This window comes from Trichechus manatus, unplaced genomic scaffold (genome assembly GCF_000243295.1).
Source record: "Trichechus manatus latirostris isolate Lorelei unplaced genomic scaffold, TriManLat1.0 scaffold00010, whole genome shotgun sequence".
NCBI classification, from domain to species: domain Eukaryota; kingdom Metazoa; phylum Chordata; class Mammalia; order Sirenia; family Trichechidae; genus Trichechus; species Trichechus manatus.
This window is the reverse complement of record NW_004443946.1, coordinates 11,611,096-11,622,409: the sequence shown is the minus strand read 5'-3', so window position 1 is coordinate 11,622,409 and position 11,314 is coordinate 11,611,096. Positions and strand designations below refer to the sequence as shown.

The 11,314-nt window shown below is 41.7% G+C and overlaps 1 protein-coding gene across 1 annotated transcript in view; it reads left to right on the top strand.

Annotated features, from left to right (window-relative positions):
* Positions 1 to 7,040: 7,040 nt before the first annotated feature.
* Positions 7,041 to 11,314, top strand: part of CCDC175 (coiled-coil domain containing 175) — an 83,058-nt gene continuing 78,784 nt past the window's right edge. The window contains exons 1-3 of the mRNA XM_012560030.1: positions 7,041 to 7,090; positions 7,130 to 7,236; positions 10,173 to 10,258. Coding sequence (XP_012415484.1) covers positions 7,041 to 7,090; positions 7,130 to 7,236; positions 10,173 to 10,258 — 243 coding nt within the window. The remainder of the gene's footprint in view (positions 7,091 to 7,129; positions 7,237 to 10,172; positions 10,259 to 11,314) is intronic.

Genomic DNA, 11,314 nt, shown 5'->3' with positions numbered 1-11,314 from the left:
AGATGAGGAGTGGGAATAACACCAGGATCACAATCCAGGTCTTTCTGATTCCAAAGCCATTGGACTTCACGTACAACAGCCAACAGTGATGATGAAATCTATTTATTCATGAAAACATGCCATCTGTAAGGACTTCTATTAGGCAACACTTTTTAAAAATGTAGTTTGAGATACTTAAATGTCCTTAAAGGAAATAAAATTTCATTTTCTTATTTTTAATCCTATTAATAATTTTTATGAATGGAATCTGTATCAGGATCTAGCCGGAAATAGCACACTCAAACAGATAATTGAGGAGAGTTTTTAAAAAGGGATTATTTACAAAAGTATAGGCAGGTGTGAAAATCAAAATAACAAAGGCAAAGTCTTTTAAACAAATGTTTACTAGGTGGCTAATCTGCTAGTAAGGAGCCTTTGCGGCACAATGGTTAAGTGCTCAGCTGCTAACCAAAAGGTTGGCGGTTCGAACCTACCCAGCAGCAACTCAGGAGAAAGACCTGGCAATCGACATCCATAAAAATTACAGCCAAGAAAACCCTATAAGGCAGTTCTGCTGTGTCACATGGGGTCACTATGAGTTGGGATCAACTGGCACACAATAACAACAATCTGCTAGTAGAGGAGCATTCAATGTAAAACTGGCTCAAAGCTTCCTGTTTGAAAAGAGAAAAGAAGTTTTATAGGCAGTAACAAAGAAATTATAAGTGATTGGTTAAATGAACAAAGAAATCTTAAGCAATTGGTTAAGTGAGATGTCTTTAATTTTAGGGGAGGGATTATGAAAGCAAGAAAAGCTAATTCATTGGGTATGTTGAAAATATATATTTTCTTCTGATTGATTTGGCTTTAGTTTACTGAATCAAAGATACTCTAAGTGACAAGCTAATATAAACCAGGCCTTCTATGTTTCAATTAGTGTCTTCCAAGTTTATGAGTATTTTATCCCTTGTGAGAGGGCTTATTTTATTCAAGACACTTAGCATAAATTTGATGCTGCTTTGAAAAACATCCCAGGAGAATGCTCAAGGTTACTATGAGGTTAGCAAAATGTATGGTTCCAATTTAAACACTCAACACAACTACTAGGAAAATCAACAAGAAATGACACTGTACCCATGATCTACCAACAATGGAAACCTTTACCACCCTTAGGCCTGACGGGGCAAAAGGAGGACGTGGTTACTGGAATAAGAGAAAGAAGCATTGTGTGGAGAGAGCCTCCTGACAGGCACTGAGGCTGACAGGGGAAGGGCTTCCTTCCAGCCCCCCACAACTGTCAGGAAGAAAGCCCACATCATACGGAACCTGACTACACTCTTCTTTCTCGCTTTGGATCCCCTGGGCAAACCAGTGGGCAAGAGAGCCCTTTGATGCAACCCACACAGGCCTCCTCCTGGGCACACAGCGGGGTAGAGAAGGGAGGAGAGCACATCTAGAGGTGCAAGTGGAAAATACCAGCCCAGAATCCCTCTTTAGAATAATTATTCAGATTCCACTGTGCGTAAAAATTTTCAGAGAAAAATTTCAACCAGCTTCTTTCTACAAAAACAACACCAAATCTGTTTCCTTCCCCCATTCCTAGAGTACTTGAAAGTTCTGTACCCACCTGATGCTGGATACTTTGTGTACTTTCACTGAAAGACAGTGAATCTAGAGGACTTAAAGGATAGTGAGTGATGTGGAAGCTCAGTGAAAGTTCACTGTTCTTTTGTTACTGAAAATGATTTCAGACTGTATTTCAAAGATTACTTTGAAAATTAAAAATTAAATTTGTTTCCAGTGAGTTTGGTGAGTTTTTTATTCTCTACCAAGGTTTATTCTTTACACTTATTATATAGTTTATTTTCTACACTTATCATATAGTACCAATTTATCTCTATTTTCTTTCTGATATTCACATGTTAGTGGCTCAGTACCACCCCTAGGCCGGAAGGGGCAAGAGGAAGAAATGGTTACTGGAATAAGAGAAAGTAGCATAGTGTGGAGAGGGCCTCCTGACAGGAACTGAGGTTGACGGAGCAAGTGCCTCCTTCCAGCCCCCCACGACTGTCAGAGAGAAAGCCCACATCATACAGAACCTGACTGCACTCTTCTTTCTTCCTATGGATCCCCCTGAGCAAACCAGTGGGCAAGAGAGCCCTTTGATGCAACTCACACAGGCACCACTTTGTATCCTGTCTCTCTCCTCTAACTCCTTTTACCCCCCTGTCATGGATTAAATTGTGTCCCCCAAAAAATGTGTGTAGCAACTTGACTGGGTCATGATTCCCAGTGTTGTATGATTGTATAACATGATGTGATTTCCTTATGTGTTATAAACTCTATCACTATGATAAGATTATATGGGATCTTATGTGTTGTAAATTCTATCACTGTGGTGAGGTTATACAGATGAGGTTGACAAGCTTAGTGTCTTAATGCAATCTCTTTTGAGATATAAAAGAAGAGAAGCGAGCAGAGACACATAGGAACCTCATACCACCAAGAAAGCAGTGCCGGGAGCAGAGCATGTCCTTTGGACCTGAGGTTCCTGCACAGAGAAGCTCCCAGACCAAAGGAAGACTGATGACATGGACTTTCCTCCAGAGCCAACAGAGAAAGCGTTCCCCTGGAGCTGATGCCCTGAATTTGGACTTGTAGCCTATTGGATTGTAAGAGAATAAACTTGTCCTTGTTAAAACCATCCACTTGTGGTATTTGTGTTAGAGCAGCACTAGATGACTAAGATACCCCCTGAATCAAAATCCCCCTTCACTAAGAGAATAACAAAAGAGGGGAATACTTCTGACAGACTCATCCTCACAGCTCAGGTCCCCCCTCCCCGAAGAGGCCTTCTCTGACCGCCTACAGGTCTGTTTTATGTGCTCAGTGCCTAGCACAATGCCCAGCACCGAGGAGCACAAAACAAACATTTGGTGACTCTGTCACATGTGGTTCCATGTCTTGGCAGGCTTCTTTCCTTCTGTGCTGAGATTTGGCCTTGGAACCCTCCCCAACAGAGCACCCCAGGCAGTCACTGCCATCAAGTAGAAATGGCAGAGAAATAAAACCAATTTCCCTTCTCTGGGAGAGCAACTGTTGATTTGATTAAAGTAATTCACCCTAAGGATTAAATGATGAAGTGATTTAAGGAAGAGTAGTGATGGCAGAAAAAACAGTAGCATTTGTATTTCAGAATAAATGCTTTTATCTTCCATTTAGTTGAAGGAAAAGATGGGAAATGTTTAGCATATTTGCTCTGCGATAAGCATAAAGTACACCATTCCTCTACTTAATCTTCATAATCCCAGAAAGTAAAATCCCATTTTACATGAACAATGGAAACTAAGAGGTTAACTACTTAAGTCAATTTAAAACCACGAGCAAATGATGCAACCAATATTTGACGCAAACCTATTTAGCCTCAAGAAAGTGCTGAAGATGGATAAAAACAAGTAGTCAAAAGAGAAAGTTGAAAAGGAGGCCTCTTCATCGGATGTTGTTACCAACACTGGCCTGCCCTGCCCTTCCTCGGAGATGCCTTGCTCTCCCTTTCTGGAGTGACTCCATTAGAGGCACTGAGCCATCTGTTTGTTTCTCCAACCATCTGGCATTACCCAGAGGACATGATCTTCCTGCCATTTTACCCACAAATGACCACGTGCCAGAGTCACTGTAGCTGAAACTGTAGCTTGACCATGAGACAGACACTTTAAATCTGTGAGAAGCCCCAGGGGTGGGAATCTTTGCCTAATATATACCCGTCTTGCAGAGATTCTAGGCATAAAGCCAACTCAAAGCCTTGAAAGGAAGGAGACCTATTAGTACAGAATAGGGGAGGCTCAAGACACCGTCTATTCTATGCTAGAACTTCACTGATTCCTTTTCAACCCCTAGGAAAGATGCACCCAGCTGGTTTGGGCCTGACAATGGGTTTGATAAACATTAATTTGGAGAACATACGTATGGCTGGCATTCTGTGGGTAATCCTCCAGCTATTCCCAACCCTCTTCTCCCCTGCTGCCTCTACCAGAGGGGCTGAAAACTCACACACTCACTGTCCTAACCTTCCTTTCATGGGTGGCCATGTGACCCAGCACTGGAGTGTGTAGGACTCTGGGAAGATTGCCTTTACTGATGAAAAGAAAGGGGAGATTTGCATGCTGCCCCTTTCCACTTCTTCCTGCTTTCTACAAAGGATTTTTGTTGGCTGATTTTTGGAAGTAGATGGCCAGGCCTTTCTTCCTAGTCTGTCTTCATCTGGAAGCTCAAACCTGTTTAGCATCATAGCAACACACAAGCCTCCATGGACAGACAGGTGGTGGCTGCACATGAGGTGCACTGGCCAGAAATCAAACCCGAGTCTCCTGCATATAAGGCAGGAATTCTACCACTGAACCACCATTGCTGTTACAGATACTAATATACTGAACACAAAGCATTGAAACATGGCAACCATATTACCAAGTGGGGACCTTGGCCTGGCCTAATCCAAGGTCTAGAAACTTAACAAATACGTTGAGGCTTTTCCTAGAGGTACTCAACTTAGGCAAAGCAGCAACCACAAGAACAATGTAGTCATCAAATATCATGTAAAGCACAAATACTGTAGAAACTGCAAACATGCCTGAATACACAGGTATATAGATTCCTGTACAAGTGAGGGTTCAAACAACATGGAGCAGTTGGGTTCTTCAACTGGCCCTGTCAGCAGCAAGGGGTAAGCAGAAACAAACTTGCTTCCGATAACTAAAAATCAATGTCAGCATGGGACTCGGGGATGTTGTTCTGGCTACTGAGCAAAGTCTGCGTTAAAAATACTGACTGGAAGAGGAGTGTGTCTTTTTGTGTTACCGAAGTAAAAAGACGTATGAGAGAAGTGAGCATGGCTTTTTGGTCCATTTAACAGCATTTATAGGTACTGGAGAATCAGAAACCATTTTTTGTATGCTAATTTACTTTAAATTTGTATGTTTTCTTTGTTCATTTCTCTAAGATTTTTAATTAAAAATGCTACCAAGCACAGCATTAAATGCTCATTTAATCCTTACAATAACCTAAATTTCCTTTATTTTCTAATTATAAATGTGTATATGCTTCTGACTAAACATTCAAATAAATGCTGTAACGAAAAAAGTTAACATTACCCATTGTATTAGTTTCCTGTTGCTGCTGTAACAAATATCATAAACTTAGTGGCTTAAAACAATTTATTATCTTACTGCTCTGGAGGTCAGAAGTCCAAAATGGGTCTCTCTGGGCTAAAATCAAGGTGTAGGTAGGGTTCTGTCCTTCTCAAGGCTCTAGGAGAGAATCTCTTTCCTTCACTTATCCAGTTTCTAGAGACTACCTGCATTCTTTGGCTCATGGACCCCTTCCTCCATCTTCAAAGCTAGCAGTATAGCATCTTCCCATCTCTCTCTTAACTTTGACGCTGACTCTCTTGCCTGCATCTCTCACTTATAAGGACCCTTGTGATTACATTGGACCCACGTGGATAATCTCCCCATCTCAGGTCAGCTCATTAGCAACCTAAATTCTATTTGCAACCTTAATGCCCTCCCTGCCATGTGACCTAACATATTCATAGGTTGCAGGGATTAACAAATGGACATTTTGGGGAGGCATTATTCTACCTACCACATCCATAATTGCACTAACCAGGAGTGATCATAGTTAACATTTTTGTGAACAGTTATTCCCAGACCACCATTTTCTATGAATACACACATAGAGATACATCTGTGTATGCCTATTTAGATACATAGATTTGTAAAACTTGAATATTATACCTATCTGAAGAGCAATAGACCAAAACCAGCACAAGAGGAGACCCAGGAGGGTGTCCAAGGCCAGGACATGGCTCAATCTAGAGGAAGAAGCCTCATTCTAGAACTAGCTCAGTTATCAATGTGCTGGGCCCCCTCCAAGGCAGTGTATCATACAGGTTCAGAATGTAGCTTCAGTGTCCTCATTTGCAAAACGGGAAATAATACCTACCTCAAAGAGTGGTTTATGAGGGTTAAATGAGTTACTGTAGGTAAAGCACTTAGACCAGTGCCTGGAACATCGTAAGCATTCAACAAATGATAACTATTGTTATTGCTATTATTACTCTGATTTCTATCTTGCCATCTACAAAGAAAAGAAGGGGAGAGCTAAACCACTGCTGCCACTCTAAAACCAGACAGAGGACAGGGAACTAACAGTTACACCCAATCTGAGCCTGAGGCTGTGCTGTCTTGGAGAGACAGAGACAAGTAAACAATATCCAGTCCTGCCTTCAAAGAGTTCACAGTCTGATGGGAAGACAGGCAAATGCACAGGAAAATCACTATGATTCAAGGCAAAATGTGATCAGTGATAGAGTAGATAGAGGGAAAGTTGTTAAAGTGTACAGAGATGTGTTTTGTAGCATAGTGGAAAGATTCATAAAGACTCCACCTTAAATCTAAACGCATCCTCTTGTGACCTTGGGCAGTTCACTTAGTCATCTCTGCCTCAGTTTCCTCATCTGTAAAAATGGAACCTGTTGCCTTCCAGCGGATTCCGACTCAGCGACCCTATAGCACAGAGTAGAACTGCCCCATAGGGCTTCCAAGGAGCGGCTGGTGGATTCGAACTGTCAGCTTTTTTGGCAAGCAGCCGAGCTCTTAACCATTGTGCCACCAAGGCTCCATAAAAATGGAAACTGGGGGGCGACGGGGGGATGGGGACCTACCTCACAAAGTCGTTGTGAAGATTAGGTAAGCTACTGTACATAAAGCCCCTCCTGTAGTATCTGCCACAGAGACAAGCTCAAAGGGTGATCATTATTGATTTCAGTGGTCCATGAGAAAAGTTCAAGGCAAGAACTAGAGAATTAGGAATGCAAAAGAGGAGAGGACAGCTAAAGAGGGACTCATCCTTCTAGGGCCACTTAATTTCAGTGGATACTCAGAGCAGCGGCGAAGTACCCAGTGCCAGCCGCCAGGGGGCGTCCGGGGCGGAGGCGATCCCGTTGCCCGTGGCAACCGGCCGCCGTAGCTCAGGCCGCCTTGGCGCCTCGCCAGAGGGGCAAGATGGCACTGATTCCCTGCACCGCTAAGCTGGGGGTCGGCGACAAGGTGCTGCGGACGGCCACTGAGCGGGCGATCGCCGAGAAGACGAGGCGGGTGGCTGGCGTCTCCACTGGCCCCTCCCTGGAGTTATGCACCTTCCCCTCTTCCCTGGGCTCCTCGGTTGCGTCCGCCGCGCTGGAGCAGCTCTTTGTAGTGGGTGAGAGGCTTGAGGGCGCAGAGAGGGACGTCCCCAAGGAGATGGCGCCGAGGCGGCCCTCAGCGGAGATCCTCTTTTGGGGGCCCAGAGCATCCTTGGCCTAGGCAGAGCCTCCTCCGCACCTTGGAGGCTGGGGGTGAGGGAGGGACCCAGGTGCTCAGCCTTTCCTACTCTAGTGCAGCTGGAATGACTCGGCTCAGCTCAAACTAGTAGCTGGTGACAGATCCCGGACTCCCAGGCCACTGCCCTTCCACTCTCTCTTGCCTGTTGCCCGCAACAGACCTGCTCACCTGCCTTTAGATTGTGCATTGGATTACCACTTGTCGCTTTCCGCCTTTTGTTTGCAAGTCAGTTTCCTCCAACATTTTGCCATTGTAAACTGGAGAGTTTAACAAATAGGAAAAGATGTGTATAAGAGGCTCCTGTTGTATTGTTGTTGTTGTCGTTAGGTGTCGTCGAGTCGGTTAGACTCATAGCGACCCTAAGTACAACAGAACGAAACACTGCCCAGTCCTGCGCCGTCCTCTCTATGGTCGTTGTGCGTAAGCCCATTGTTGCAGCCACTGTGTCAATCCATATCGTTGAGGGTCTTCCTCTTTTTCGCTGACCCTCTACTTTACCAAGGTCCTTCAGGGAATGATCCCTCCTGACAACATGTCCGAAGTATGTGAGATGTAGTCTCGCCATCCTTGCTTCCAAGGAGCATTCTGGTCGCACTTTCTCCAAGACAGATTTGTTTGTTCTTTTGGCAGTCCATGGTGTATTCAGTATTCTTCGACAACACCACAGTTCAAAGGCATGAAGTCTTCTTCGGTCTTCCTTATTCATCATCCAGCTTTCACATGCATATCAGGCGATTGAAAACACCAGGCGCACCTTAGTCTTCAAGGTGACATCTTTGTTTTTCAACACTTTAAAGAGGTCTTTTGCAGCAGATTTGCCCAATGCAATGTGTCTTTTGATTTCCTGACTGCTGCTTCCATGAGTGTTGATTGTGGATCCAAGTGAAATGAAATCCTTGACAACTTCAGTCTTTTCTCCATTTATCATGATGTTGCTTATTGGTCCAGTTGTGAGGATTTTTGTTTTCTTTATGTTGAGGTGTAATCCATACTGAAAGCTGTGGTCTTTGATCTTCATCAGTAAGTGCTTCAAGTCCTCTTCACTTTCAGCGAACAAGGTTGTGCTGTCTGCATAACGCAGTCTGTTAATGAGTCTTCCTCTAATCCTGATGCTCCATTCTTCTTCATACAGTCCAGCTTCTCAGATTATTTGCTCAGTATACAGATTGAATAAGTATGGTGAAAGGATACAACCCTGACGCACACCTTTCCTGACTTTAAACTGCACAGTATCCCCTTGTTCTGTTCGAACGACTGCCTCTTGATCTATGTACAGTTTCCTCATGAGCACAATTGAGTGTTCTGGAATTCCCATTCTTTGCAATGTTATCCATAATTTGTTATGATCCACACAGTCTAATGCCTTTGCACTTGTTGTATTAGGCAAGGGAAATTAGATCCTGATGCACTGTTACCCTTAAGAAGTATGTTTAAGAGATGTGAACAGAAAATGATCTTGGGTGGGACCAGGTTAAAGTACTTCTTTAGTTAAAGAGCTAAGCTTGTAATTAAATCACCTGAGTTTGGGGTAAGACATATTCCTCGAAAGGGCATTTCTTGTTCAGATCAAAAACCATTTAGGCCAAACAACAAGGCATGTCATTGCTTCACTACTTGAAGATAATCCTATTTATTTCTATTATAATATTACTGTTAATTTGGTATAGTTTCTTTTTGCCTTCTTTTTAGATGAACTAATTTAATGTCACAATTCTTGTGAGATAGGCTTTGACAAGTATTATCATAAAGAACGTTGTCGCCTAAAGAGGCCAAATTATTCACATGTATCCAAGGTCATTGTCAATGACAGAGATAGACTTGAACTCTTCATGATTGATCTCTAGATCAGCATGTCCATTCAACTCCAATGTTTATGCACAAATACTTTTTTTCAGCTAATAATTTCTGGACCTGCAAAAAGTTTTTCATAGGAGAAAACTTCATTAAGTCTTCCTGGCCTGAATATGAGTTATAAAATATGTAGCTCTTCAGCCTATCTGCAAGCAGAGACAAGTTTATGCTCATTTATTTCATCGAAAAAAAAAAAGGGGGATAACTTGCAATGCCTGTCTTTCTCTAACACATACTTGCTGCAAACTCAGTAATTAATTTTCACTTAGTCTGAGAGCTTAGTTTATTTAGGAGAGTCCAAGTTCCCTGAAACAGAGGACAGAAATTACTATTTACTCTTCCAACTGGTGAGTATGACTACTAAGGGCATGGGGCCTGGAGTCATACCACCTTAATCCAAACTCCACTACTGATCAGCTCTGTGACCTTAAAGAAATGGCATGACTTTGATATATATGTAGACAATCCTTAATCAAACCTACGTTATAGGCATGTTATATTTATCCCTGTCATAAATATTTATTAATTTTTGTCTTATCCTGTACAGATCCCTTCTTCGTACCATGAGAGATGCAAAGATGAGTATTAAGAGGAGTTTGTTTTCAAGAAGCATAAAATTAGAAAACCATAAAATAGGAAGTAACAAGTACAAAAGAGATTCATGTAAAATACCATAGAAATTCAGAGATAGAATGTATAACTTCCAGCTGAGTAAGCATTTGAGCTAGGTCTTTAATATTACTGTTAATTTGGTATACTTCCTTTTTTTCCTTTTTACATGAACTAATTTAAGTCACAATTCTTATGAGATAGGCTTGGACAAGTATTGTAAAGAATGTTGACCCCTGCAGAGACTAAATTATTCACATGTATCCAGTGTCATGTCAATGATAGAGCTAGTCTTGAACTCTTGATTCGGACAGGTGAATATGAGATTTTAATTTTCTTTTTTTTTTTTTTAAGAACAATCACTGCAAAGTGACTATTTCAAATGCAATGAAGAAGCTAGGACCTTTCTGAAGGACACTGCTGTAGCTGTTAAGAAATTGGTATTGTATTATATAATACAATTATATGTTTTTTTTTCCATCTTCCATGTATTTTGTCATCAAACTTTAATTTAGCACCAGCTCTGTTCAAGGTGAGGGTCCTTGGGTGGCACAAACAGTTTGCCCTCGGCTACTAGCCAAAAGGTTGGCAGTTCGAACCCAACCAGTGGTGCCACAGAAAAAAAGCCTGATGATTTGCTTCTATAAAGATTACAGCCAAGAAAACCCCATGGAACTCAGTTCTACTCTGTAACCCATGGGGTCACCCTGACTGAGAATTGACTGTATGGCAGTGGGTTTGGTTTTGGTTTTTTTCTGTTCAAGGTACTTAAAAAAATAGATAGGGAAAATATTTACCTTCAATTTGAAAATATTTCCTCTCAGTTTACTAAGCATTTGCATCAGTGTTGATCAACCATAGATTGTTGCTTAATTTCCATTCAGAAAACTGAATTATGGACCTGTGCCATGGATGAGGCCAAGTCCACTTAGGAGAAGTAGTACTGGTGATGACAGAGCTTGGTTAAGGGGTGGGCCACATGGGAAAATGCTTGAGACATGACTGTATAAACTTTACTTACAACAAACAATGAATAAACAAACAACCTCTGGGATAAATTGGATGCATGGTATCAGTTAACTCAGTTTTCTATAAGCAATTCCTTACATAACTGGTGAAAGTTTATTTGGCACCTAGTCCATTGAAGTAGGTAGAGCTGTTTGATAAAAACAAACAAACAAAACTCTTCCAATTGTACTCACCTGGCCCCTATAAAAGATGCACTGAAGAAATATTTAAAGAATTTCCTTCTGAAGGGTCACAGTCCTGGCTCTGTTTAGCCCTGGATAATGTTTGCAATACTTCCTCTAGAATGGTCAGAATTGTGAAGGCTTTTCATTTGATTTAAAAATATTGAATAAGAATCTACTACAGGACAAATATCTGAAAATGTAGAGATACGACACTAAAGTAAATGAGTTTGAGCCTACAAACTGATGATGAAAATTAATTTCATTATTTTATAATTTTATATATGCTATATATATGCATATACA